General features: G+C 43.1%; 2 protein-coding genes across 4 annotated transcripts in view; one reads left to right on the forward strand and one right to left on the reverse strand.

The window, feature by feature from the left end:
- The first annotated feature begins 1843 nt into the window (after positions 1 to 1843).
- On the forward strand, positions 1844 to 16339 carry CCNI2 (cyclin I family member 2). Of its 3 annotated transcripts, XM_081179879.1 has the most exons (8): positions 1847 to 2291; positions 5014 to 5070; positions 6766 to 6922; positions 7561 to 7695; positions 8889 to 8963; positions 11328 to 11468; positions 12767 to 12997; positions 14657 to 16339. In XM_081179879.1, exons 3-8 carry the CDS (start codon positions 6809 to 6811, stop codon positions 15062 to 15064), a joined length of 1104 nt encoding a protein of 367 aa, XP_081036005.1. In that variant the 5' UTR covers positions 1847 to 2291; positions 5014 to 5070; positions 6766 to 6808; the 3' UTR covers positions 15065 to 16339. The 3 variants fall into 3 exon arrangements, with proteins under 3 accessions (XP_081036006.1, XP_081036005.1, XP_081036004.1); XM_081179878.1 differs by lacking the exon at positions 5014 to 5070 and having other exon boundaries at positions 1848 to 2291; XM_081179880.1 differs by lacking the exons at positions 5014 to 5070; positions 11328 to 11468 and having other exon boundaries at positions 1844 to 2291.
- Positions 16340 to 21252: 4913 nt separating this feature from the next.
- SEPTIN8 (septin 8) overlaps positions 21253 to 24174 on the reverse strand; it is a 56980-nt gene continuing 54058 nt past the window's right edge. The window contains exon 10 of the mRNA XM_081179852.1: positions 21253 to 22155. Coding sequence (XP_081035978.1) covers positions 22101 to 22155 — 55 coding nt within the window. The 3' untranslated portion in view covers positions 21253 to 22100. The remainder of the gene's footprint in view (positions 22156 to 24174) is intronic.

A 24174-nucleotide genomic window follows, 5' to 3' on the forward strand; every position in this document is an offset into this window, starting at 1 on the left:
TTTCGGGGGAGGCGAGTATTTGAGCAACGTCCATCGCGTCAAATGGCGGGCAGGTGTTCTGTGCCGCTTGATTTGAAGCCACCTAGGGCTTGTAGGCACCGTGTAACTCGGAACTGTCTGTTGCACAGGTGGGCAGCTCTCCAGGGTCTTTCACAGCCCTACCTGGAGATGCCTGTGACTGAACCTTCTTGCAATGCGTGTCCTGCTACCACTGAGAGGAAACCCTTTTCCTTTTGTGTGTCTATGTGTAATCTGCTGCCTACAACAATTGCCTTCCAAAACTCGCACCCTCACCCAGGTTTCACACTCCCAGAGTTTGAACAGTGGATCTTGGTTGCGCACAACATGCTAAATGCATGACGTCAGTGAAAGTTGAACCCATTGCCACATAACTTGTGAGAACTGTAACAAAAAGTTTAAGGTCTTATATATATAAAATAAATGTTCATAAACGTACCAACCAAGCACGTACATCGATATGTGGACCATATGCTCCATTTCAGGGCTTTCTACTGAGTGCCACTGTTGGAGCGTGTGTGGGAAAATGAGAATGTTCTTGCATATGTGGTGGCCTTAAGCGCTGCAACCCATTGCTATGGATCCAGGTAGAGTGCTACTTGACAAATTCACAAATTGCCTAACAAAGATTCTTCATGCAGGTCTCATGCCCCATCTTGTTATTTGCATTTGGAACAAGAATCTTCACATGCTCAAAGAACATACTTCCAGCAGAAATACCTTGGCAATATGTGGGACCATTTGTTTATGGACAAGTTAATCACCAAATGAAAGTATTCTGGAATTTGGTGAGACCTGATTATGTCAAACAAACACCAGCTACCTCTTTAAGACTCCTAGTGGTCTACACTAGATGTTCTGCACTCATGTTCTGCTTGGGGCTTCCCAAGATTGGCCATTGTCAGAACAGAATGTTGGACTTAATAGGCATTTGGTCCAATTCAGCAGCACTCTGCTTATGCACTTAAGTTATTTTAGCTAATAAGATGATTACTACTGTAAAACTACGTTATCTCTCACCCTTTAAACCAAAATCTATCAAATTTTCTCAAGATTTGCATTTTCTTTGTATATGATTTGATTATTTTTCTGGGAAGACTTTGGGGACACCCCCCCCAAAAAAGTATGAACTTTTTTGTTATTGACACAATAGTAGACCCCATCTACACTATACATTTAATTGTTTTGCCTATAGAAAGGATTCCTATCTCGCCACCAGAATTGCAGTATGAATAAGAACTCAGTCTTGGGCTTGGGCAAGTATGCCATTCCGATGAATTTTCATAGCGATTTGCTTAAGAAGCTAGGAAGTGTCCTGCTAAATCCGGCCGAAGGTCCATCTTGTCCAGCGTCCTGTTCTCGCACTGGCCAGCCCAGATGCCCCAGAGAAGCCTGCAATAAGGACCCAAGGACAAGAGTGCTTTCCCCTCTTGAGGTTCCCAGCAACTAACATCCAGAGGCACTCTGCCTCCACCAAGTACTTTTGTTCATGGTCCTTTTGCTTAGCCCTGAGTTCTAGTCTCATGAGAGAGGGAGAAGAATTTGCCAGACTGCTTGCCTTTTCCCCCTTCTTCCTAGAGGAGAGATCACTGGGAGTTTTCTCTTCCAAGAACAGTCCAAACAAAGGCCATATTGTTACTGTTGGGGGCGGGCCAGCGATCCCCCAGGAGGCTGGGGCAGCAGAGGAATCGACGCTCTGCTGTTGCTGGTGATCCTGCTCCAGAGTCAGCCAGGAGGCGCACGCGGGTTGAATCCGCCTGGCCCAGTGATCCCCACCCGCCCCCACCTTGGAGGTTCATGCACGGCGTCACGTCCTGAGCCAGTTCGCCCCATCCACCCCCCACAAGACCCATCCGGGGGAAAGGCGCTGTCGCTGTGAGCAACCCCCAAGCCCAGAGGCGGAGCCTGCCGCGGTTTGAATCCGCCCACAAAGAAAGGACTCTCCCAGCCGTTTTGTTGCGCTTTCGGAGAGGGGAACCTTGCAAACGGCGCATCGGCGAGACAACAAATATATTTTAAAGCTACTTTATTATTATTGTATTATTATTTTCCACCCTGGGTTTAGAAGCAGGAGGACGCTGCTCCTTCCACCCGGACTTCTGGAACTTAGCAGGGCCCATTAACTTCACCAGCCGCAACTATGATCGGAGGAGGAGGCGTCTCGTCCTCCTCCTCTTCCCGTCGGATCGAGCCTTTGCTTGCGACGCGGAGCCGAACGGCATGAGAGGAGCGCCCCCCCCCCCAGCGCCAAGGGCAGAGCCCCGGGCAGAGAGGTAAGAGCCCATCGGACCAGAAGGGAGGGAAAGGAAGAGGCTCGTTCTCTGGAGACCGACAGATGTGCCCCCCCTCCCAAGTCCCGATCTGGGGCTGGCACTCTGGTAGGCGCCTCTAGCCATGTCGATCTCTTCCCTTGACTTTCGTTCGCCTGGAGTTTTGCTTTCCAAAAGCTGGGCACTTTTGTGTGTGTTTTGTTTTAAAGTGCCAGCCAGTCATGTGATCCGAGCGTCGTCTGTTTTGTTTCCTTCCGTGAAAACAGAAGGAGGCCAGTCGTGTGGTTATCAGCCGTCTGTTTTCCTGCCTTTTTTGTTTTCCTGTCTCTTCTCTCCCTGTTGTATAAGGCTGGGGTGTTTGTTTTTTTTTTGAGGTTTTAGACAGGATGTGCCCGATGTCTGCTACATGGAGAACCACCACAGTTTGTGGCCTTTCTCTTACTTAGGAAACGCATCCGCGTTTGTAAACAAAGGCTTCTAAGTTATGAGAAGTGCAAACTTTTTGCAGTGGCGCACTCAGATGGGATTATCTCTTGAGGATATTCATTCCTTACCCTTCAACGGAGTCACCCGCCAGCTTAAATGAAATTAAGTTTACAATAAATCTAGGATCACCATCGAAAACAGTGGCATAAAATTGGTTGGCAAAACAAAACACAAAACAGCATTAAAATAATTTTGCAGAGGATTAGAAAGTTTGGGGAAGTTATTTTAAAAGGTTTTTTTCCTATTATGCAAACAACATAAAAGAAGGTGTCAGGGGAGCCTCTCTTGGTGAGGGAAGAGGGTTTTCAATTGTGTTATTTTCCTGGTCAAATTTAGCTGTGGTTACTTAAAGGGATAGCCACACCTCCTCTCCCCAGGCCACACCCCTCACTGTCATTTTTTTCACTCTTCCCTCACATGCTTTTTGTTGGCTGGACTGTATCCTTGAGCTCCTTGCTTGGATGCAGAGATATGCATGTAGGAACATCAGACTTTGCATGGCTGAAAGGTAGACTACTATAAAAATGTAATAGTATTGCTCCACCCAACTTTCACCTCAGACCACATACACCTTTGCCTTTGGCCTTGCCCACAACTGGCTGCAGACCCTGAAAAGTTGCTCATGAGGAAATGCAGCCTTAAGAAGGAAAAAGGTTCCTCACCTGGAGGTTTCTGATCTTAGGCACAGCTTATGATCTGTTAGCATCTAGGATCAGTTGCAAGACTTTTATAGCCTGCTTAGCAAACCACTTCATGATATTATGCCCCGTGCATCTCCACATGTAGTGGTGAAAAGGGCAGCCATTAATTCTTCAAGCTGAGGAGGCTGGGACAACCTTGCTCTAACCTAATTTTTGAGTAACAAATTTGAGGGTGGTAACAAATCTTTGAGTGCTTCTGATTTGTTGCTAAACTTAGGATTCTATAGAAGCTACTGTGGACTTTTTTGTACTTTATGTAGCAGTCTGCATACATCAGCATTTGAGCAATGTTTTTCAACAGCTGCAACAACCTCTGCTCCCTGCAACCTCTGCTCCCTGCAACTTCTTGGACCTGTGATATTGGGCTAGTCCTTTGTTTATTAATTTTGGATCCAGTTTCATGCAGTGTGTTTAACCCCAGCACCTCAGTGTTCCAGAAACACAGATTTCTATTCAGAGACTGATTGTACGGTAGGAGAGAGGTGCAGTACAAAACCTGGCAATTTAAGCCATGTTCAGGCATTCAGCTGAACACTGAAGGGCTCAAAATGTGAATGGGGGCCGATGCAAGCCTTGTCCCCAGTGTGAAGGTCTGAATAGGGTTTCTAAGCATGTTCTGATGAACTCTTGGAACCTCTCAACTGGGAGGATGTGGGAGGATTTATAAGTGTGTTCAAATGAACATTATTACAAATTCACTACAGGTGTTCACACTAAATACATGAAGACAGAGGTGTTGGGGATGGGGCTTGCCTGTGATTATAGGGATCCCCCCCCGAAAACTTTCCAATGCCAATTAGAGTGGCTTAGAAAGTGAATGAAGCACTATAAAAATTTCCTGCCCCACACTAGTGATTGCATTTGTGCCCCTGCTCCATCCACAGTTTGAGCCTGCATGTAATCCAGTGAAGAGAAATGCATATAAAATACCCCTTGGGCAAAAATGCAGGGTTGTTTGTTTTCACATGAACAGGGCTTAAGCCCTAACATTTATTAGAACTCATTTTGGTGACAGTCAACGAAACGGTTGTGCAAGCAGTATGATTTCCACATATGCAATGTAGTAATTCCTCCATGCCCCATATGTGTGCCATGCACTGTCCCCAAATCTTGTCCAAAAAGTTGGGGGTACATGAGGAGAGAGCGGAAAATCCTGTTGCACAATTATTTGTGTAGAGGTTGAAGGGATGGGCATGTGAGCAACTCCACCCTATCCCATTCCATCCCTTGCTTTAGTGCATTTGGCATGAAGGTCTGAAGAGGGGTTCTAACTGGAAAATTGGAAGCTCTCCATTGTTGAGAAGCCTGGTCAGGAGCCCAACAACCTCTGTATGAATTAACACAATTTCTAGTCACACCTCAATCAAATAGTCACATGGATCCTCTGGCACTGTAAATGCAGTGTTGTGCAAATGGACTCCAGTCCATTCTCATATGAGTCTGTGCCATTCATAATGCTTCATTCCATTGCTTTAGCTGCCCACAGGCCTTTCTCCTGTGGACACCCTCACCAGCCCTTGCTTCTTCTATCTTTCGAGGGAAGGGGAAACATACCTTGTCTCTGTTGTCTCCTGATCCAGAACTTGCAAGGTCAGGTAGGGTACCATAGGACATGTGACTCTGTGTGTGACGTAATCACTGCTTGTTTGTCCATTTTCATCTGTCTAGACAAAAAGTTGCAGAGCTGTTGTTTTGAAGGGAGTCCTGACATGTGCGACATCATCTGATCTCTCATTACCCTGCTGTGTGAAGGATCTTGTTGGTTTAGAATTTAATAGGAAAAAGTGCCCCCTGTGTGTATACATTAGAATTTCACAAGGGGAGGAGAGAAAAATCCCAGAAGATGTGACTTGATCAGATAATTAAACACACTACCGTGGGTCAGTTCTCACCCACTCAGGACAGCTGCTAGATCACTTTGACTGAGAAATCCAACAAGATTTTGTGCACTTAGCCTCCTTTGTCATCGTTTCATTTTTTTGTTCTTTGCAAGTTTGAATGTACATCCATAATTTTGTGTGTGCCAGACATGTGTCATTCAAATGTATTGTCCAATCTTGATTAGCACCATGCCATTCATTCTGATATGTCACTTTTCTGAGATGTCAGACATTTGCATTGAACCATGTTTACCATTCTGGCCAGTTCTCAAATTGGCATGCAAGACTGGGGTGTGGTTGGCCATGGGAATGCATGTCAGTTTATATGTGTGTGCACATGTAAAAACAAATGTACTGAAATCAAAGTTATAGAGAAGCACAAGTTCACAGGCACTTTTTGTTCACACCCATGAGAATTAATTTTTTTCTGTAGTGCTTCATATACATAATCCTAAAAACCATTCTCTAAAGATTTAGTTTCCTCAGGGCTTTTTTTTTTAAGAACAAATGTCTTTGCCTCTATGGCAAGGGCTCACAAAATGAGTCCGCTTTTAGTTTTTGTATGCTTTTTCTGTTTTAAGTATTGCCTTATTTATTGCTTTTATTACATTTCTGTAATCCGCTCTGGGATCATGCTAGTGTTGAAGGTGCAAGATATAAATTGTAGAATACATAAGTCGTGGGTCTCCCTAACCAAAGAAGAGATTTGAAGTTCTCCACGTGCAATGGGGGGAAAGGGTGTTAGTTGGCTGTGTTTCCCTGTGTGCCTGAGCCAGTAGACATTATGATTGGTACCCCATGAATGCTGCTTTAAATGGCGAGCTCTCTGTCTGCCACAGCTCCCTGTGTGAACAGAGCACTTCTCTCCATGTCACCACCCCTATTTGTGGGAGAGGCTTTGTGTTGACACATAGAGGAAATGGTCCATTTTGGAGTGTGAGCTGCTAAATGCACACAGCTTGACACCTGGAAATAGTTTCATGTGAAGTAATTTAAAGTGCCTTCCTTATAGTGGGTGTATCACATTCTTTGGTCCCCACCAAGGTTAGGCTTCATCCAGGAAGCATGAAAAAAGAAGGTTAAAAAAAGAAGCCAGAACAGAAGGTGATTAAAACAATAAACAAAAGAGTAGCCTTCTGTTCAGTTGCTTAATCATGACACATTGCATTTGAGGTTAGAACTAGCCAGAATTATTAGTCACCATGTCTAGTAGATATAGTGACCTGTCTAGATAATATTTTCTGCCTGCCAAGAGTTTGGTCATCAAAACATACCTGTAATGTACAGGTACATGGCAAAATGGTTTTAGAGCCTCAACTTAGATAGTCTATGTGCAGACCCATTTACACATTAGACTGTAGTTCTGTAAGAAATAATAGTAATAGTTCTATTTTGTTTTCTGGTTGTAAGGTAGTGGTTCCTCACTAGGAAGCCGGTCTATTCAGTAACCGCTATGAAGTGCACAGGACCTCCGGAGAGCCAGAAACTTGCCTTGGCAATGGAGCATGCTCTAGCAAGAGAGACAGAGACTTGGAAGGTGCCAGTCTTCCATGGTTTCACACTGAAGGTATGCTCTTCATAGAAAGGGACTGTGATTCATGAAATTGGAGAGCCACATGGCATGCATTTTTCAACCTTTGACCAGTAATTTCCTTAGATTGGCAACCTTATTTAGTCAGTTTGAGTGGGGTAGGGAGATAAAGAAGAGTTCCTCCAAAATTGATTATAATTCTTTCATATAAAATGAATATAAATTGGTTTGCTCTAGTGGGTAGGGAACCAGTCCCATCATATGCACCCATACAGTCTACCACCATGCACTTTGTATTATACAGGTGGGCATTTTGTAGTCTGGGATACATTTAGTTATTTTTACTTAGCAACAGAATCCTTCCAAACAAGTAAAAAGACTGAGCCTGGGTAAAAACAAAGAGCTCTGTTCTCATGTTCAGTAGTTGCACCTGTGAACCACCCTTTCACACGTGGGTAGGAGACTGTTTGTCTTTAACAAAAACTCTTCCATCTAGACATTAATAACAAATCCTGATTACAGTGAGCAATGAGAAGCTAGAGCAAAATCTCTGTTATGTGTGCCTAAAAAAATCTGGAATATATTTCTAGCCTTGCTCTCAGTTATGTTCTTTAAACTCCAGCAGATCCCAAATTATTGTGTTTGTTTTAACCAACCCCATTATTCCATTTTAGGGCACAGACATATCTCCATTTTATTATGAGAAAGCTGTTTTGTGGATCAGGGAATCGAATTCGCTCTTCCAGTTTTGCTCCGAAACGTTTGCTCTGGCTGTCAGCTTTTTTAATCGGTTGTTGGCATCAGTGAAGGTAAAGAGCTTCAACCTCACCCTATTTCCTTTTATTATCAATGGAAAATATAATGGGGATTTTGCTGGGCTGCAGCATGCACTCATCTAATATTAGAGAGTTGGATCCAGATGTGCAGTGCAGTCCTATTGGTACCCCATGAAGCCTGCCTTAAATTGTAAGCTGTTTGTATACCACAGCTCCAAGTGTGACCCGAGCTTCTCCATCAGTGTTAGCATGAGGTAGGCTGAAACACATCCAAGTGCTTTGATTAAAATGAAAACAAAGGGAATATATGGAATAGGTACATTCTGCATGAATAACACTGATCTCGCTTCCCTGTCCTAATTCTGATATTTAAGCAGTGGCTGTTAAACATTTCATGCCAGGCCCTTTCTGTCTTGTATTAATTACTTGAAGTGATTCAATCATAAACCATATACAGTTGTACCTCCTTTTGCATCCGTGATCCATTTCAGAGCCCCAGATGCTTGACAAAAAGGATGCTTGACAAAGCAATGCTCTGAGCATGCGCGAAGCACGATTTAGCACTTCTGCGCGGCAGCAAACCTGGAAGTAACCCGTTCCGAGTTTGCCGCAGACATTGTACAAAATGGACCTTAAACAGGGCGGACTCAAAACGAGGTACCATTGTATAGCTTTGAAGAGTACCGCTGCTAAATTGCCATGTTCCAGTTACTCAGATAGACTCCTCTTACTGCTTGGTGCACCACAGTGAGGCAACTCAGAAGCATGAGTGTGTGTGTGTGTGTGTGTGTGTAGATAGATAAATAGATAGATAGATAGATAGATAGATAGATAGATAGATACAGTGGTGTCCCGCAAAATGAATGCCTCGCAAGACGAAAAACTTGCTAGACGAAAGGGTTTTCCGCTTTTGCGTTGCTTCGCTAGACAAATTTCCCTATGGGCTTGCTTCGCAAGACAAAAACGTCTTGCGCTTTTTTTTAAAGCCGCTTGAAGAGGCGCAATTGCGAAGGACCGTGCTTCGCAAGACTAAAAACATTGCAAGACGAAAAGACTCGCGGAACGAATTCTTTTTGTCTTGCGAGGCACCACTGTAGATAGATAGATAGATAGATAGATAGATAGATAGATAGATAGATAGATAGTTTTCAATAGTTATTTTCTCAGTTGGGTATTTTTCCTCCATTCTTTTTCTTTTCCTTTAAACTACTACTCTTCTCTTTCAGGCACAGTTAAAATATCTCCAATGTATTGCAACAGCTTGCTTGGTTCTTGCAGCAAAAATCAATGAAGAAGATGAGGTGTGTATGTTTTAAACGTGGCAACCTAAGAGAAGGATTTGTCTTCCATTAAAGCGACATGTATAGGATCTTCACAGACACACACCCTTTTTTATGGATGTGTGTAGTTGGAATGGCTCAAGCCACTGTGAAAGTCTATGGGCAACCTGTGTCCGAGGGAGCCTGTCTGTCCCAATAGGCTACCTGTCAGTTTTAAACACATTATGAATACTTATTTCAGTGTATCAGGTGTGTAAAGGTTACAGTGACATTGTTGGATGTTCGGCAGCAAAAACTACTGTAGAACATCTAGGTAAGTCACTCTCAGACTTGCCTTAGTCTGCTTGGATCATACACTTTCCGTTTTTCAGTTGCCTGTCTCGTTGCTATGCTGCATCTATTCATGCGTGGTGGTTGCTGATGCAATCATACCGATCCATGCTTCGATGACCACATGGTATCCTGGACAAGCTTGCAAACAGTGCACCAAGTTGCATTTGAAGGCTTGGGTCCACGCTACCTGAAAGATTGCATTTCCCTGTAGAAACCTGCTCAGGTGCTAAAATGAGCACCTTCCCTTAGTCCCATCAACATCAGAAACGTGGTTGGTGGTGACATGAGACAGAGCCTTTTTTGTGACGGCACCTGTTTTGTGGAATTCGCTCCCAAGAGAGGTTAGATTGGCTCCTTCTTTGTTATCCTTCTACAGTCAAGCTGAGACCTTCCTATTCAGACAGGCCTTAGTTTTCAAAGTGCTTGTCTCTGTTTGCCTCACTGCTTACTCAAGGAAAACCTGATCTTAAAAGTGGAACACATGGCAATCTGGTTTGGTCCAATTTGTCACTAAATAGCGGGTTTTCCAGGGGAAAGCAGCAGGGCAAAGGACCCATGCTTAGAAATTGTGGAGCAAACAGAAAACTGCTTGGACCTGTACTTTCTAGGCATGGGGCATACAGAAGTGTGGCAGAGCCCTTGATGCAGATGAAGGTGATCACTGGGCTACCTTATAATTGCTGGTTTTTAATGTCTTGTGATGAATTTTGATTATTCTTTTTAGCTAGTTCATTTTTATTGCTCTGTATTTTATAATGAAGCTTTTAAAATGTTGGAAGCCACCTTGGTTCCTGACTTGAGAGTAGGTGGGATATAAATACATTGCATAAATAAATTAAGTGGCATTTCTGCATTGGATATGCTGAAGAATCCTGAACTCTGCTTTGAGCGCTAGATTGTCGATTGTGTCATCAAGTTCTTATAAATTCTGTTGTTTAGTTAAACAGCCTCTAAATAATAATTGTTTCCTTTCTCAAAGAATCCTTGAAAAACTGTGTACTAGTGGCCTGATTTTATGCTATGTGTACAAAGTCACTGTAGAAGCTAGAATACAATTAGGCCTCTGCTATTGAACAAGATCTGACATTTAAAGCTCAGGAGTAAACTTCCTCAGAAATGTCCATAATGGACTTTAGCCAGGCCTTCATTCAGTGTATGTTTTAGAGTTGATGTCACAAACTTAACTTTAATCCAGGGATGGTTAATCTGTTACCCACAGGCCCCAAGAGGTATTTTTGCCCTCCCCACCCCAAAATTTGTCCTTTTTAAAAAAAACAAAAGGAAATTAAAAAAAACCTTTTTTTTAGCAGAATGGATACTCTACTGTAATACCAAAGTGTTTTTGTGCCTCCCAATACCCTTCAAAAATATGTTCATTAACAACCCCAAGCCCTTATATTTATGTATTTATACATATTATAAAATTACTGATTACTCAGGCAGGTCTCCTACTGTGATTCTGGAGTGTCAAAAGTTTTTTGTGTGACTTGCTCAAGACACTCCCCCCACCCCAAGCACGGTCCTTTTTAAAAAGTGGGGGCACATTCACTGTACACTTCATCCTCACCTACTTTGACATGTGGACCTCAGAGAGTTGACCGTGGATCAATGTGGCCCTTGGCCTGCAGAAGTCCCCCTCTCTGGCTTTAAGGTTAGTACTCTAGAAGTGAAGATGAATATGCAATAAAGATAGCCAAATCGCAAGAGAAAAAAACCTCGAAGAATCCAGCCATTGTTTCAGAACACAAAAAAAGTTGAAGGCAAGTTGTTTTCATACATCCTCAAGATGCATGACCAGTGGAATTAGTCTTACACATACATAAAGGAATTCACAAGGGTGGGGAATTGCTTTTATTAAAATCTGAGAACATGGTGCTATAATGAATATTGGGGTTATTTCAAGGACCTCTTGGTTTTTACCCCAAAGCAGATAGTTGAGTAGGCTGCATTTCATTTATGTGATAGTAGGGCACACACCACACCGTACAAAATTTCATAGGAATTTGGGCTTCTTTTATTATTATTATTATTATTCCTTTTGTTTTAAAACAGATAATACCATCGGTAAAGAAGCTTGCAGTGCAGAGTGGTTGTAAATGTTCTCCAGCTGAGATTGTGAGAATGGAAAGAATTATACTCAATAAACTTCACTGGGATCTTTACACAGCGACATCAATCGATTTCTTAAACATTGTAAGCACTAGACATTTTTTCTTTTTCTTCTTTGCAAAAGGCTAAACTAGGGTTGTTGTTTTTACCAAATAAGACTAGAAAACAGCAATGGTGCGCATACATTCCCTTCTAGTTAGCCTCGCAGACCACTCATTCTTAACTATCTGCAAATCTTTTGAAGTGAATTACTGTTCAAGATATTGAAATTCCATTTGAACACCCAACTATTCCATAAGTTTGATTTACAAACAATGTAGACTCCCATTTTGAAAGGACAACTAATAATTGACTTTTAAAAAGAGCTCATACTGTACCACTAGAGATTTGTTCCGTTTGTTTTAAATATACACTGCAAAAATATTTCTAACTATCTGCACTCTCAATACTGTACATAAAAAGCTTTCAGAGTTTTTGCTACATTTCACAAATGGGGCATCTCAGATCAGCTTTTCTTTACTCCTCACCCTGCATAAAAACATTTGACCCTCATTTTTAGGCAAATTAGATCATTCTGATCTGGCACTTAAGTCACATCTTATTTGCTAAACGTTTTCTGGAAGAAAACTCCCCGTTAAGAAGTTACCATGTGCTATAGTAAGGCAAAAGTTGTGTGATAATGTCTCTCAGTGTTCATCTCTTCACAGCATGGGTGGGTGACCTGTGACTCTCTTAATGTGGCTGGACCCCAGCTCCCATCAACCCCATCCAGCCTGGCCAGTGGTCAGAAGTGACAGGAGTTACAGTCCAGCAGTATCCGGAGAGCTGCAGAGTCCCCATCCCTGCTATATAGCAAAGGGTGGATTCCTGGGTCATCCTGGCATTAGGATTGTTTTGGGGGAAATGTCTGATCAGAACCAGGATGATGAGATTGTATTAGTTCTGCTTCCAAGCATCATCAGTTGTTCTCTCTCTCTCTCTCTCTCTCTCCTGTTTGCTGGCTTGAATTATCACTGTTACTCAGTTTTACAAACGAGAAGTCAAAACCTTCTGAATTGACAATTGCGAACAATGCAACGAATCCAGAATTAAGTTACATTCAGTAGAAGCTTCAACATTTCAATATTTGGCAAATACGACACAAATGGTAACAGCAGGACAAAAAAATAATAACAAAACTTTATAAGAGGTTTCCTGCCATGAATAAGGATTAGTTTGCACTTCTGGTCAATGACATATGAAAACGTACAAAGTTCACAGTTGACCTCAGTTCTGTTTTATATATATATATGTATATATATATAAATAAATATAAATAAATGTGCGTGTGTGCTTAAATATATGTGTGTGTGTGTGATATAAATGTTTTCTCTTCTCTCCAGTTCCATGCCATGGTGATGTCCAAGTGGCCCCATCTACTAAATGGGCTGCCTCAGAGGAATCCTTCCCGCCACGCCGCATTCTTGACCAAGCAGCTACAGCACTGTATGGCATGCCACCAAGTATTGCAGTTTAAGGGCTCCACATTGGCTTTGGTGATCATCACCTTAGAGTTGGAGAGGCTGACTCCTGACTGGTTTCCTGTAATTACTGATCTGCTAAAAAAAGCACAGGTAGGAGTCAAACTGCCTCTGAGGCCAGCACAAAGACTGAAAAAAGAAAAATGGAAAAACTTCGCAAATACTTTAAAGCCATTTAATGTACGTTTTTTCATGTACTTCTCAGGAGTGCTGGTGTGTCTTTTGTTAGGATGCAAAATTCCATGTTAGTGTAATGAAAGTTAGGGTCCGGATGAAGGGCAGCCATTCCAAGCCCATTATTGGGTTATGCGGTGCCATGACACGGTGCTTAATTTGGGTCACGCTTTCCAGAGATGCTCTATTCTAAACAATAGAGCATCACCACTGTTCTCATTCTGACAGTTTGTTACACCCCAAACTTTAAAAACTCACATGGCCTCATGTTGGTTGGCCCATTATACCTGAAGGAGCATCTCTACTCCTGTCATTCAGCCCAGATAGTGAGATCCAGATCCGAGGGCCTTCTGGTGGTTCCTGCATTGCAAGAAGCAAGGTTACAGGGAGGGCCTTCTCAGTAGTGGTGCCTGCCTTGTGGAATGCCCTCTCACCAGATGTCAAGGAAATAAACAACTATCTGACTTTTAGAAGACATCTGAAGCCAGCCCTGTACATGTAGGTTTTTAAAAAACGTTTGCGGTTTTAATACTTCATTGGAAGCTTTCCAGAGTGGCTGGGGCAACCCAGTCAAATGGGTGGCATATAAATAATAAAATCATCATCATTATTATTATCTCCAGTTCCCCAAGCCAAGCTCTAAATGAGGACTTAGAGAATTCAAGAGTAATTAGGTTTGGCACTAGGCACCAATGCAATCCTGCTGTGAACAAGGGGGGGCAGAGTAGTCCCAAGTGTTCTGAATGTAAGCACTATAAAACCACCCTGGGGTAGGTGAGGAACAGTACAGCATAGAACTTTGAGCCTTGCTTTACTCTCCAGTGCCTTGTCCTACCGTACTAATCTTTAGGGGAGAGACCAGGTGTAACTCTGGCTTTTCTGCCATAGCAACTTTTCACTGTCCCCTTCAAGCTCTATAGTAAGTATTAGGGGATATTTCTGTGCAAGAGTCGAATTTCAATGATCTGAGTCGAGTTACTATGTGACTCTTTTTTTCCTCCACTGGCACAATGCCATTTGGTAGGTTCCTGTGCAGCAGTAAGTCACGTGCTGGGTTCAAACACAGCATTAATCAATGGCTGAACTTCCACTATAGTTTGAGCAAACAGTGGTTTTGAGCAGCTTGTCTGCTTTAGTTTTCCCATCTGCTCAGGACTTGCTTCATAAGTGCACTTCAGTCTGTGGTGCATCAGCTTAGAGCAATGGCTCTTTGTGCTTTTGTCAATGGCCTGTGAATTCAGAAACAGCAGGCCACAGTTAATGCAGCTATGGTTTGCAAACCAGCTTCAAACTGTAGCTTCAGATCCTGGTTTGTGAGCAGCAAACAAGCCATGGTTTGTGTTAGGCTGACATCAAAACAAACTATAGTTTTTTGTTGTGTTTGAACCCAGCCAGGATATACACAGACTCCACATTTGCTATATGCAACGGAAAATAGTACATGTTATGCATATCCCCTGAAATAGACTTTGACTTCATTAGTTTAGTACAGCTGGAGATACTGGAACTGAAAATTGATGACAGCTAATAATTTCAGAAGTTGAGAAAAAAATAGTTGTGTTATATATTGTATTACAGATCGACAGCACCCAATTCATCCACTGTAAAGAGCTTGTTGATCAGCACCTCCTGGGCTTCCAACCATCCAATACTGTTTATATATTCAACCCTGCAAACCAAAACATCCAAACTCACTTGGACAAAAGGTTACCTTGCTGTTATTCCACAGTGAAGCAAACAACACAGATTAACTCAGGAGCCAGAGGGAGCTGGCCAAACCCATCAGCTTTCATACTTCTCAGAGCCAAAACCCATGAAGAGGACATGCAGCCTGATGAATTCTATGATGGATTCAAATACCTGTACAGTGAAGATGAGATCCCAGAAGCTGGGCAGACCAGCAGGATGGGTGGCAGTGATGATCAGAGGCAAGAAGAAAGCAACAGCACTTGTCCACCATTACAGCCTGTTCCTCTAATTGACTGATTTCTGTGTAGCACCATGGGACCAGTTAGTTCCAAAGGCTATTTCAGATGTTAGTAGAGCTGTTAATAAGAAGCACTGCCTATTTTTGAAACCTTTAACTCTCTACCTTTGAAAATGCTTTCTGCAACCCTGCATGCCTTTTTTCATAGAATCATAGAGTTGGAAGGGACCCCAACAAGGGAATGCAGGAATCTCAGCCAAAGCATCCATGACTGATGGCCACCCAACCTCTGCTTTAAAAACCTCCAAGGAAAGAGCCCACAACCTCCCAAGGGAGACCGTTCCACTGTCAAACAGCTCTTACCTTTGTTTTGATATGGCCACACTCTAAGAGAGACTGAAAACTAAAAACACACACAAAAACAAAATCCTGATCTACAAGCAGCTGAAATACACAACTTCAGGGATCAGCATTCAGCAGACCGGGCTATGTGCTATGCTTAGAAATACAGATCAAGCCTTGTTCCAGGAAGGAGTGGGAGCTTCCTAGGTTCCTCGTTCTTTTGTGTACACAGTAGGATAGTTTGTTTTTATTCAGACACTAATTGTGGTCTCCTGCACAAGCTAACCCATTGTACGTCATTACTGAGCCGTGAATGAGTCCTGAAAATTAGTTGTAGGGATGAGTAGACTAATGACATGCAGCTAGGCTCAGACTAAGCTTAGATAGGGGCCGGCATGAAGACATTTTCCAGGCGTTGATAAAATAGAACACCACTTGGATAAAGGTGTGTGAGCTGGGGTTCAACCTTAGTGAAATTGTGCTACAAGAAGAGTTTACCCTTGCTGAACAATTGAAACTTTTCTCCCTGCTGACTGACTCTGAAATCAAAGACAACTGGAGTGCTCATCAGATTTCAACCCTACTGGACTATGGAACAATTCTTAAAACATTGGAACTTTTATTCACACTGTGTCTCTGGCTTCTTTGCCATGAGGTCTTTTAGACAAGTTCCTAGAAGTTGTCCTTAGAGGAGAGATTGCAGGAAAGTTATTCAAGGGTCACATTTAGCAAAAAGGGAAGAGGGGCAGCATTTAAAATGATTCATTTATAAAATTATGTATGGAGCAAGCTTCCCTTTCCAGTTGTCAGGGCTGACAGCTCAAATTCAAGTGAGCTAACCATTAGTATACACACCATCACCATCCTGTATTAGGTTTATTTTACAATGACATGCTCAGCTGAAGCATACCTGTATCTGGTCATGCAATCCAGCTCTGAATGAATACTGCAAGCATCATGCAAAGTTCATCTGAGTAGATAATTGTGAAGTCCTCCAGTACTTGGTGCCTTATTCCTAAATGCAAGAAATGGGCAGGCCTGTGTTGATGCAGGTGAAATACGCTTGCTAAGGAGGTTGGATGAGCAACATCTGGCACTCATCATATCTATGAGAAGGGGGGCAACCATTTCTGCACATAGCATTGGAGAAGGATGCTGTAGACACACTTCCACAGTTATGCCATAGAACTGTGGAATGGCACAGAATTCACCATCCCAGAATCTTTTTCATTAAAAAAATAAAAATAAGATTCTAGCCCTATGAAAGGACATAAAATACGCCCACACAACTTGTGACACAGTTGAACATAGTACCCCCATCCATGTATTGTAGCTTACTACATACCGTATTTTTCGCTCTATAGGACGCACCGGACCATAGGACAGGGAGAACAGGGGAAAATATTTTTTTTCTTGTTCTCCCCATCTAAAACAAGGTGCGTTCAAGGTGCATTCACCCAAAGCCTCCGGAGCACAGCAGGAATTACCGCTGCGCTAGGGAGGCTTCAAGCGTCTACCTTGGAAGCCTGGAGAGCGAGAGGGGTCGGTGCGCACTGACCCCTCTCGTTCTCCAGGCTTCAGTGAAGGCAACCCAAAGCCTCTGGAGCATGGTGGGAGTTCCTGCTGGGCTCTGGAGGCTTCAGGTTCTTTTTGGCCTGCTCTTTGGGGCTGGCGGGGGGAGGCGCTGCTTTCCCCCACCGCCAGCCCCAAAGAGCAGGTCGGGGAACAGCTCAAAGGCTGCACACAGCTTTGCCATTGCCCCCCGAGCTTGTGGGGCTGGCGGTGGGAGGAAGCGCTGCTCACCTCACGCTGTGCTTCAAAGGCTTCGGGTTCCTTTCACTGACCCAAAGCCTTTGGAGCGCAGCACGAGTTCCCTCTGCACTCCAAAGGCTTGAGGCGTCGGGGACAGCCTTTGTAGCCTCCGCAGGGCAGCGGGGTGAAGGCTTTGCGCAGCCATCCCCAAGCTAGAACAGCGAAACGGAGCGCTCCGCAGCGCTCGGTCTCGCGGTTCTGGCTTTGGGGACAGCCTTTGTAGCCTCCGCAGGGCAGCGGGGTGCCTTCACCCCACTGCACTGCAGAGGCTTTGTACAGCCAACCCCAAGCTAGAAGAGCGAGACGGAGCGCTCCACAGCACTCCATCTCCCTGTTCTGGCTTTGGGCTTAGCCGCGCAGCCTGCATTCGCTCTATAGGATGCACACACATTTCCCCTTAATTTTTGGAGGGGAAAAAGTGCGTCCTATAGAGTGAAAAATACGGTAGTTCTCATTCCTCTTACAATTATAGTTGCTGGCAGGCAATTAAAATTGTTGTTGTTGTGGAGGGACACCATCTCTGGTGATCTGTATTTGGTTTGATGGGCCATGTAGTTCAGGACTGGTATAGACAATACAGTGGTACCTCCAGTTGCGGATGGGATCTGTTTCGGAGCTCCAGTCAGATCCCAAGGTTTCTGCAACTGGAGGGACCGCTTCTGTGCATGCACTTGCGGCGGTAGACCAGATTGCTTCTGTGCATGCGGCGAAACCCAGAAAAATACTTCCAGGTTTGCCGCGTACGTCTCCCGAAGGATACGTAACCAGAGGTGAACGTAAGTAAGAGGTACCACTGTAGTTCTATTGGATTTTTATTTATACAGATATATTCCCTGTCTTTTAATGATAAAATCAGGTATCCTGTGCTTCCTTCAGAGAGCTCAAAGCAGCCCACATAGTTCTTTCTGTTTTTATACTTGGGACAATCCTATAGGTTAGGCTGAGAGAATGTTGCAACCCAAAGTCACTAAGTCTAAGTGGGAATCTGAACACAGATTTCCTTGGAAGCTAAGCAGGTTTTCTAGTGATGCAGAGGAGGATTTCGGGCAGCCGGATCGCCTATTGCCCTCCCACAAAAGCAGAAGTAAGTTGTGCAAAATAAGCCGTGATAACGCTTCATTTTCAAGTGTCTCACAGATTTTAGCTTTTCTTGATGCGGCATTCATATTAACATGAGCATGTTGCTATAATGTTAAAAAGCATACAGAGCCCTGTCTATGAAAACTCAAACCCTTGTTTCAGCAGGAAGATGTACAATAGCACAGTGCTGAGCTGTGCACAGAAATAGGCTCAGATTCTATAACACTGAAGGGTACAGTGGAGCAAAAATAGTTCAGTTGTGATTGGATACCACAAGGAGACTGTAGATCAATGTCACATTGGCAGCTCTAGTCTGCAGCAAGCAGTTGAAAGGAGAGATAAGGGAACAGGTACAGATACTTACTGCAGGTCCAGTATTGCTAGATGAGCAGTCTCTCCCTGGTCCCACTTGGTGTAACAATCAATAAATAACTATACAGCAAGAATCCCACACCTGGTCAATGCTGCAGCAGAGGTGCATTTATCACATGTGCATGTGCTTATGCCAATTGTCTTTAGCATTTTGGAAAAACTGTTTCTCAGGTTAAACGCATTAATAGGGACACCCCTTAAATGTTTTAGCCCCAAATCCTTAAAAGCTGTTTGTGCAACCGCATTGGGCCTACCTTTAAAGAATGACGTGAGGGTGAAGATGGCCCCAGATACACACTTTGGCACCAAATGATACCCCTTCGCACATAGTAAAAATGTCACAGTCAGCTTCATTGTTGACTATTTTTGCTCTCTCTGCTCATGGTCCCCCAAACTGTGCTTGCTGAGGTGCTCCCTACCTAATGGTAAGGGACAGAAGGATCAATAGTGCAATATATGCACAAAGTCTTTTTAAAGACTCAGTAAAAAGTCACACCAATGTGAAGATCAAATGTGAATAAGGGATCTTTTGCACAGCTGCTGTGGAACACAGTAGCTATGGAAAAACCACAGGTGATATTCTGGTTCCCAACCTATTGCCAGATGGATGTTGGTAGAACACTGCAGCTGCTCGAGAGACAAAATCTGCATTCGGTTAGCAGTCTGTGTTTCTGCCACAGTGTGCATGCTTCCATTCACTCTCAGAAACTCTTCCTGTGGTAACCACATGCCTGATGTTGTGTGAAGAGGCCCTGAAACACACCTGGCAGGTGTACATTGCAGCAAGTGTTGGAATACGTCAGGAAAGCACGTGAAAGCTACCAAAAAAACCTCCAAACTGTGAATGTTATGCTTAGTGCTTAAGAACTCAAAGCAGTACCTTGCCAGCATGGCAGCATAGGAGTGGTGCTGATACATAGGAAATAAGCTAAGAACCGAGGAATTTAATTATGCAGCATGTTAAACTGCAAAATCGGTTGGAGTTTCTCTAGTCTAGTTATTCAGGGAAAGCTTGGAACAAAACGTCCTTGGTCTTGCTTTTCTTTTTATGGGACCAAAAGCACTGTCCTTTTCTTTGATCACAAACTGTGACATGACTGTTTATATTTTTAATATAGGAAAACATTTTTTTTGTTTTTAATGTGGGTGACCTCTCCCTTTTCGTTATATAAAAATGTACTTGAAATATTGTGTCTGTGTTTTTTCTTCTTTCCCGGAATCACATCTCTGCAGTTTCTTTCAGTCTGATCAGAGAATGGCAACTCTGTTGTTTATATTTACTGTATTAAATAATGGGAATATAATAGGAATATATGCAGTATGTTCATAGAGTTGGAAGGGACCCCAAGGATCATCCAGACCTACCCCATGCAATAGAGGATTTATTTTTGCCTAACATGAGACTCAAACACATGGTATTAAGAGTCGTGCTCCACCAACTGAGCTATAGGAAGAGCAACTCATGCCCCTGATCCGCCATTATGGAACTTGTTCAGATGGGGTGGAGGTGGCCCCACATTGGGGCTCTGGCTTGAGGAGCTCTGCTGTTCATTGGGGGAGCCCTGTCAATGAGCACCCCAGTGTGCTTCCCAAAACTGCACGTGGGGTGGCATCTCTGGCAGCATTGAGGGCAGGAGTGCAGGATCCTGTGTGGACAGTGCTGCTGTCAGGTGAGGGCAACAGACCTGATCTGGGCCTCTTGGTCTTGCTAGACTGGAAGCTGGCACTGCAAAGAGACACGTTCCCCTGTCCTGCCTGGCCAGCATGAGCAGCAGGGTGTGGCAAAAATACCCTCTTGAAGCACCAGGCTGGGCTGGAGAAACAACCAGAGCTATGCACCCCATGTTTACACCACTTTCTGTCACCTACCTAACAGAATTCAAGCTGTTTCTTATTTGTAAAACACTGCAGCTGCTGCCTTCATCTTCTGGTACCTTACTCGTAGCCCTCACGACACAAAACAACATCTCCCCTTGAATTCGTGCTCATCAAGATCTAAGGGCACAGGGAGATGAAAACTCTGGAAACAGTTGCTATACAGTCATAGCGCTTGCATCCCTCAGACATTTCGGGGTGATACCAAGAAAGGTGGCAGAGATTAAGAAAGTAAGCAGCTATTGAGACACTGGGTGCTGTTGGCCATTAACAGGAATTTCTCTATGGAATTACTGGTGGGAACTCCCACCCGTGGTCAGGAAGAATGGGGAAGAGTGGCCAGTTCACGCTGTGAATGACCCCCCAGAGAACGGCTAAATTTGGAGAAAATTGAGCCAACTGCTGCATTTTAGGAATACCGTAGGGCACCAACTTCACAGCAATTGTTCTCACATTTTGCCTTTCCAATATGTGTCAATTTGATTTATGTGTTTCACTTATTTTGTGAAAAATATAAATAAATTACAAAATACACCAAAGCCCATATCGGTCCCTATCCACATAGCTTTCTGTCTTAACACAATAAGATAGCTTGTTAATGGAATGTTTAATATTATTTTGCTTCCTAGGTGTCGTACTTGTCTTTTTAGATCTTATCTCTGAACAGGGCAGGAATTTAGGCCTTTGCGTTACAAAATAAACCCTGTTTGCTAAAAGGAGAGCATGGGCAACAACACAACCCTCTCAGTTCCACGATGGCCATTCCTTTCCACATGCTTCCTGGCTCTTCTTCCCCTCCCCAATCAGTTGTCCTTTTAAAATGGTTTCACAATCAAGTTCAATTTATTATTTGCAGATAGGAAAAGATTGGGGGCACTCCAGCCATTTCCTGTAACAACAAACAGATGTAAATACAGAAGGAAGGAAGGAGAAGAAAATGGGTCAAGGAGGAGCCTCCCTCTATCAAATTAGGCACCTTCTTTTTAGGAAACTAGTGAGTGACTTTCCTTCCATAGAAAATACCTTGACAATACATTTTATATAGGGGAAACCTCTGCAAAATAGTTAGCACTAAAAGATTCTAAAATTTCATGGGAAGGTTAGGGATAGTTAATATTTGGTATCTTAAGCCCCATTCTGAAATACATTGGGCAGTTATTATTAGTCCCACAAAAGGAAGTTATAAGGAATGGGACTTTTGTCTACGAAGCATAATTAGGACACACTGTTACTTTACAGACCCAAAGCCAAATTTATAGACAAACATATCAAGCTCCCATTTACAACGGCAGTTTAAAGTAGCATCTATTTCATGCTGAACACATGCCAAGTGTGTTCAGTCTGCCACTGGAAAACTTTTGTTTGGGGTTCTTTCACCCATCATGTAAGAAGATTAGTTCTTTGGTTTTAGTGCATGCCATGCATTTAGCTGGAATTAACAATTTATGGTTGAATTATCAGTGGTCTACTTAATCAAGAAACCTGGTCAAGGCAATGTTGTCCAAATCACTTCTCGCTTTGGAATCTCTTCTGTGCAATACATTGCAAGCATAAAAAAGTAGAAGCACCAATTAAATTTCTTCTGCATGAGGTGTTTTGGCCTTAATAAATCTTCTAATTTACATATCTTCCTGATGTTATGGAGCGCGAACTGGGAAGACTAAAGAAGCTACAGAAAGAACAAGAGAGAATCAGTGTTTAGCTTGCAGGTTCACTCAGTTACATCAAGTGTACAGCATGAAACCACATGGTTGCAACTCAAGGAAATATAGAAGTCCAGGTATATGCATGGAAATTTCTACCGTCTTGTTTAAAGGCGGCTATTTAACCCTGCTGCTGAACTTTTAAGGGAGATATGTAGTCACTACCATTCTAAACAGATAAAATATAAAAGGAAAGTGTATGCAGCTAGATATATTGAAGTTTGATAGTACAGCAACAGCTAAGCCATACTGCATCCCACACTTAGCATCTTTCAAATACAAAAAAAATACTTTCATAAGTAACCTGCTCTCAATGATTCAAACAGACTTAAAATGAAAGAAGAGGACAGAGGGCAAATACAACTAAAGAACCTGAATAAAGCTTGCGGATCAATATTGCCACCCAGAATCCTAGATCAGCCTCTGGGCTGTCAGTACTCTAACAGGGCCCCATCAGGCAGCTAGGTGTGTAAGCCTCCATTTTAATTTCCCAACACGATACAGCACCGGGCACTCTGGGAAATTAAAATGGCAGCAGCTGCTGCTACTGTCACCACCGCCACAGCCAAGAAAGCCTGAGGGGTTCATCAGTATAAGAAGCATGATATCAGAATACACTTTGCCCCCAAATCTGGAAGCAGCCTTGAGCAACTCTGTTGAACCCTTCACTGACACATTTGGCCATGATCTGGTTTCAACATGCGAAGCTTATTGCTCATCTGCCCTTCCCCCAGTTCTTGCCACTCGTTGGAATATAGCACAAGGAGAGCCCAAAAGAAGCCATCTGGCTCATCTATTTCTCCTCGCCTAACTACACATACAAAGTCTATATGCAAAACCCTTAATTTGCTTTTACTGTTTCCATTAAAGACGGAAGGATCCATGGCCCGGCGGATAACTTTATCAGACTGTAACCAACTATTTGACCTTTCTGCCTGTTTTTGTCCTCACTTGCCACAAGATGTCCCTGCCTCTTAAAAGAAGACCAAGCCATGCCCAAGTCACTCCCATATTTAAGACACCATGGTAAGACTTAAGAAGGCAAGCCCCATAGGTAAACCCTTGAGACATGACATTGTAAAAATAAGCGAAGGTGACAAGTGTGGGAGGTACATTTTGCTTGCCCTGTTTTCCCCACCTCCAAACGTGTATTCCTTATACTGAATTGCAACTGTGATGCTTCAGAAGCCATTCAAAGTTCAGTTACTCATGTTATCATTGTAAAAAGACATTACTTAAGAAAACTTCTATGTCTGTTCTAGAGATGTATTTTCAGGTGTTGTGAATGAAATGTGAAATCTCTTGGACCTGTACAAAGTGCATACATCTCCCACTATAACTTGAAGCAGTCGGTAGAAAACAGATTGCCACTACTCAGCAACCATTTGAGTGGGCCTGCCTTGCGTACAGCTCAGGCCCTTTTAAAGTGAAAGAAGGAAACATCTGGTGGACTATATGTTGGATTCCCTAGTTTCTGGGTATTTTCACCGCCTGTTGGTCCCATTTTTATTAGCTGGCTCATTGTGAAGAAACAGATTTCATCCAAGCATCCTCACTTGTTCTGTCCCAACAACTGCAAATTTGAAATTCTACTACTTTAGTTCCTTTTACCTGTAAAGGAAAGGCCTCTTCAGATTCTCTACCTTGGCACCTTTATGTTGCCAATACATTCCATAATTCAGAGTTAAAGCTATTATCATGGGAAGTCAATGCTGATAATACATGACAATGCAACTTCCTTAAACTTCTCTCTAACCAGATTATTCCTTGCACACGCCATGCACATTAGGCACTTTGCCTCATGTCCAAGCCAAACATCATCTCGCTTAGATTTGACCAGAAGTGAAGCCTTGTGTTTCTTTTGAGCAAGTTTGGCCTTACAGCATTATGCTGTGCCATCTTGACAATTCTGTAAAGAGCAAGATAGCCTTTGATGTATACCAGAGCAGGGTAACAAACGTGTGAACTTGCTCCACCCTTAGGAG

The sequence above is a fragment of the Podarcis bocagei genome (genome assembly GCF_964188305.1).
Source record: "Podarcis bocagei genome assembly, chromosome: 2".
Classification (NCBI taxonomy): Eukaryota; Metazoa; Chordata; class Lepidosauria; order Squamata; family Lacertidae; genus Podarcis; species Podarcis bocagei.

Excerpts from the sequence above, each read along its gene's own strand:
- CCNI2 (XM_081179879.1), top strand. The coding sequence starts at position 6,809 with ATGAAGTGCACAGGACCTCCGGAGAGCCAGAAACTTGCCTTGGCAATG. Across the intron at positions 6,923-7,560 it reads TCCATGGTTTCACACTGAAG|GGCACAGACATATCTCCATT; the intron begins GTATGCTCTTCA and ends ATTCCATTTTAG. Across the intron at positions 8,964-11,327 it reads AAATCAATGAAGAAGATGAG|ATAATACCATCGGTAAAGAA; the intron begins GTGTGTATGTTT and ends GTTTTAAAACAG.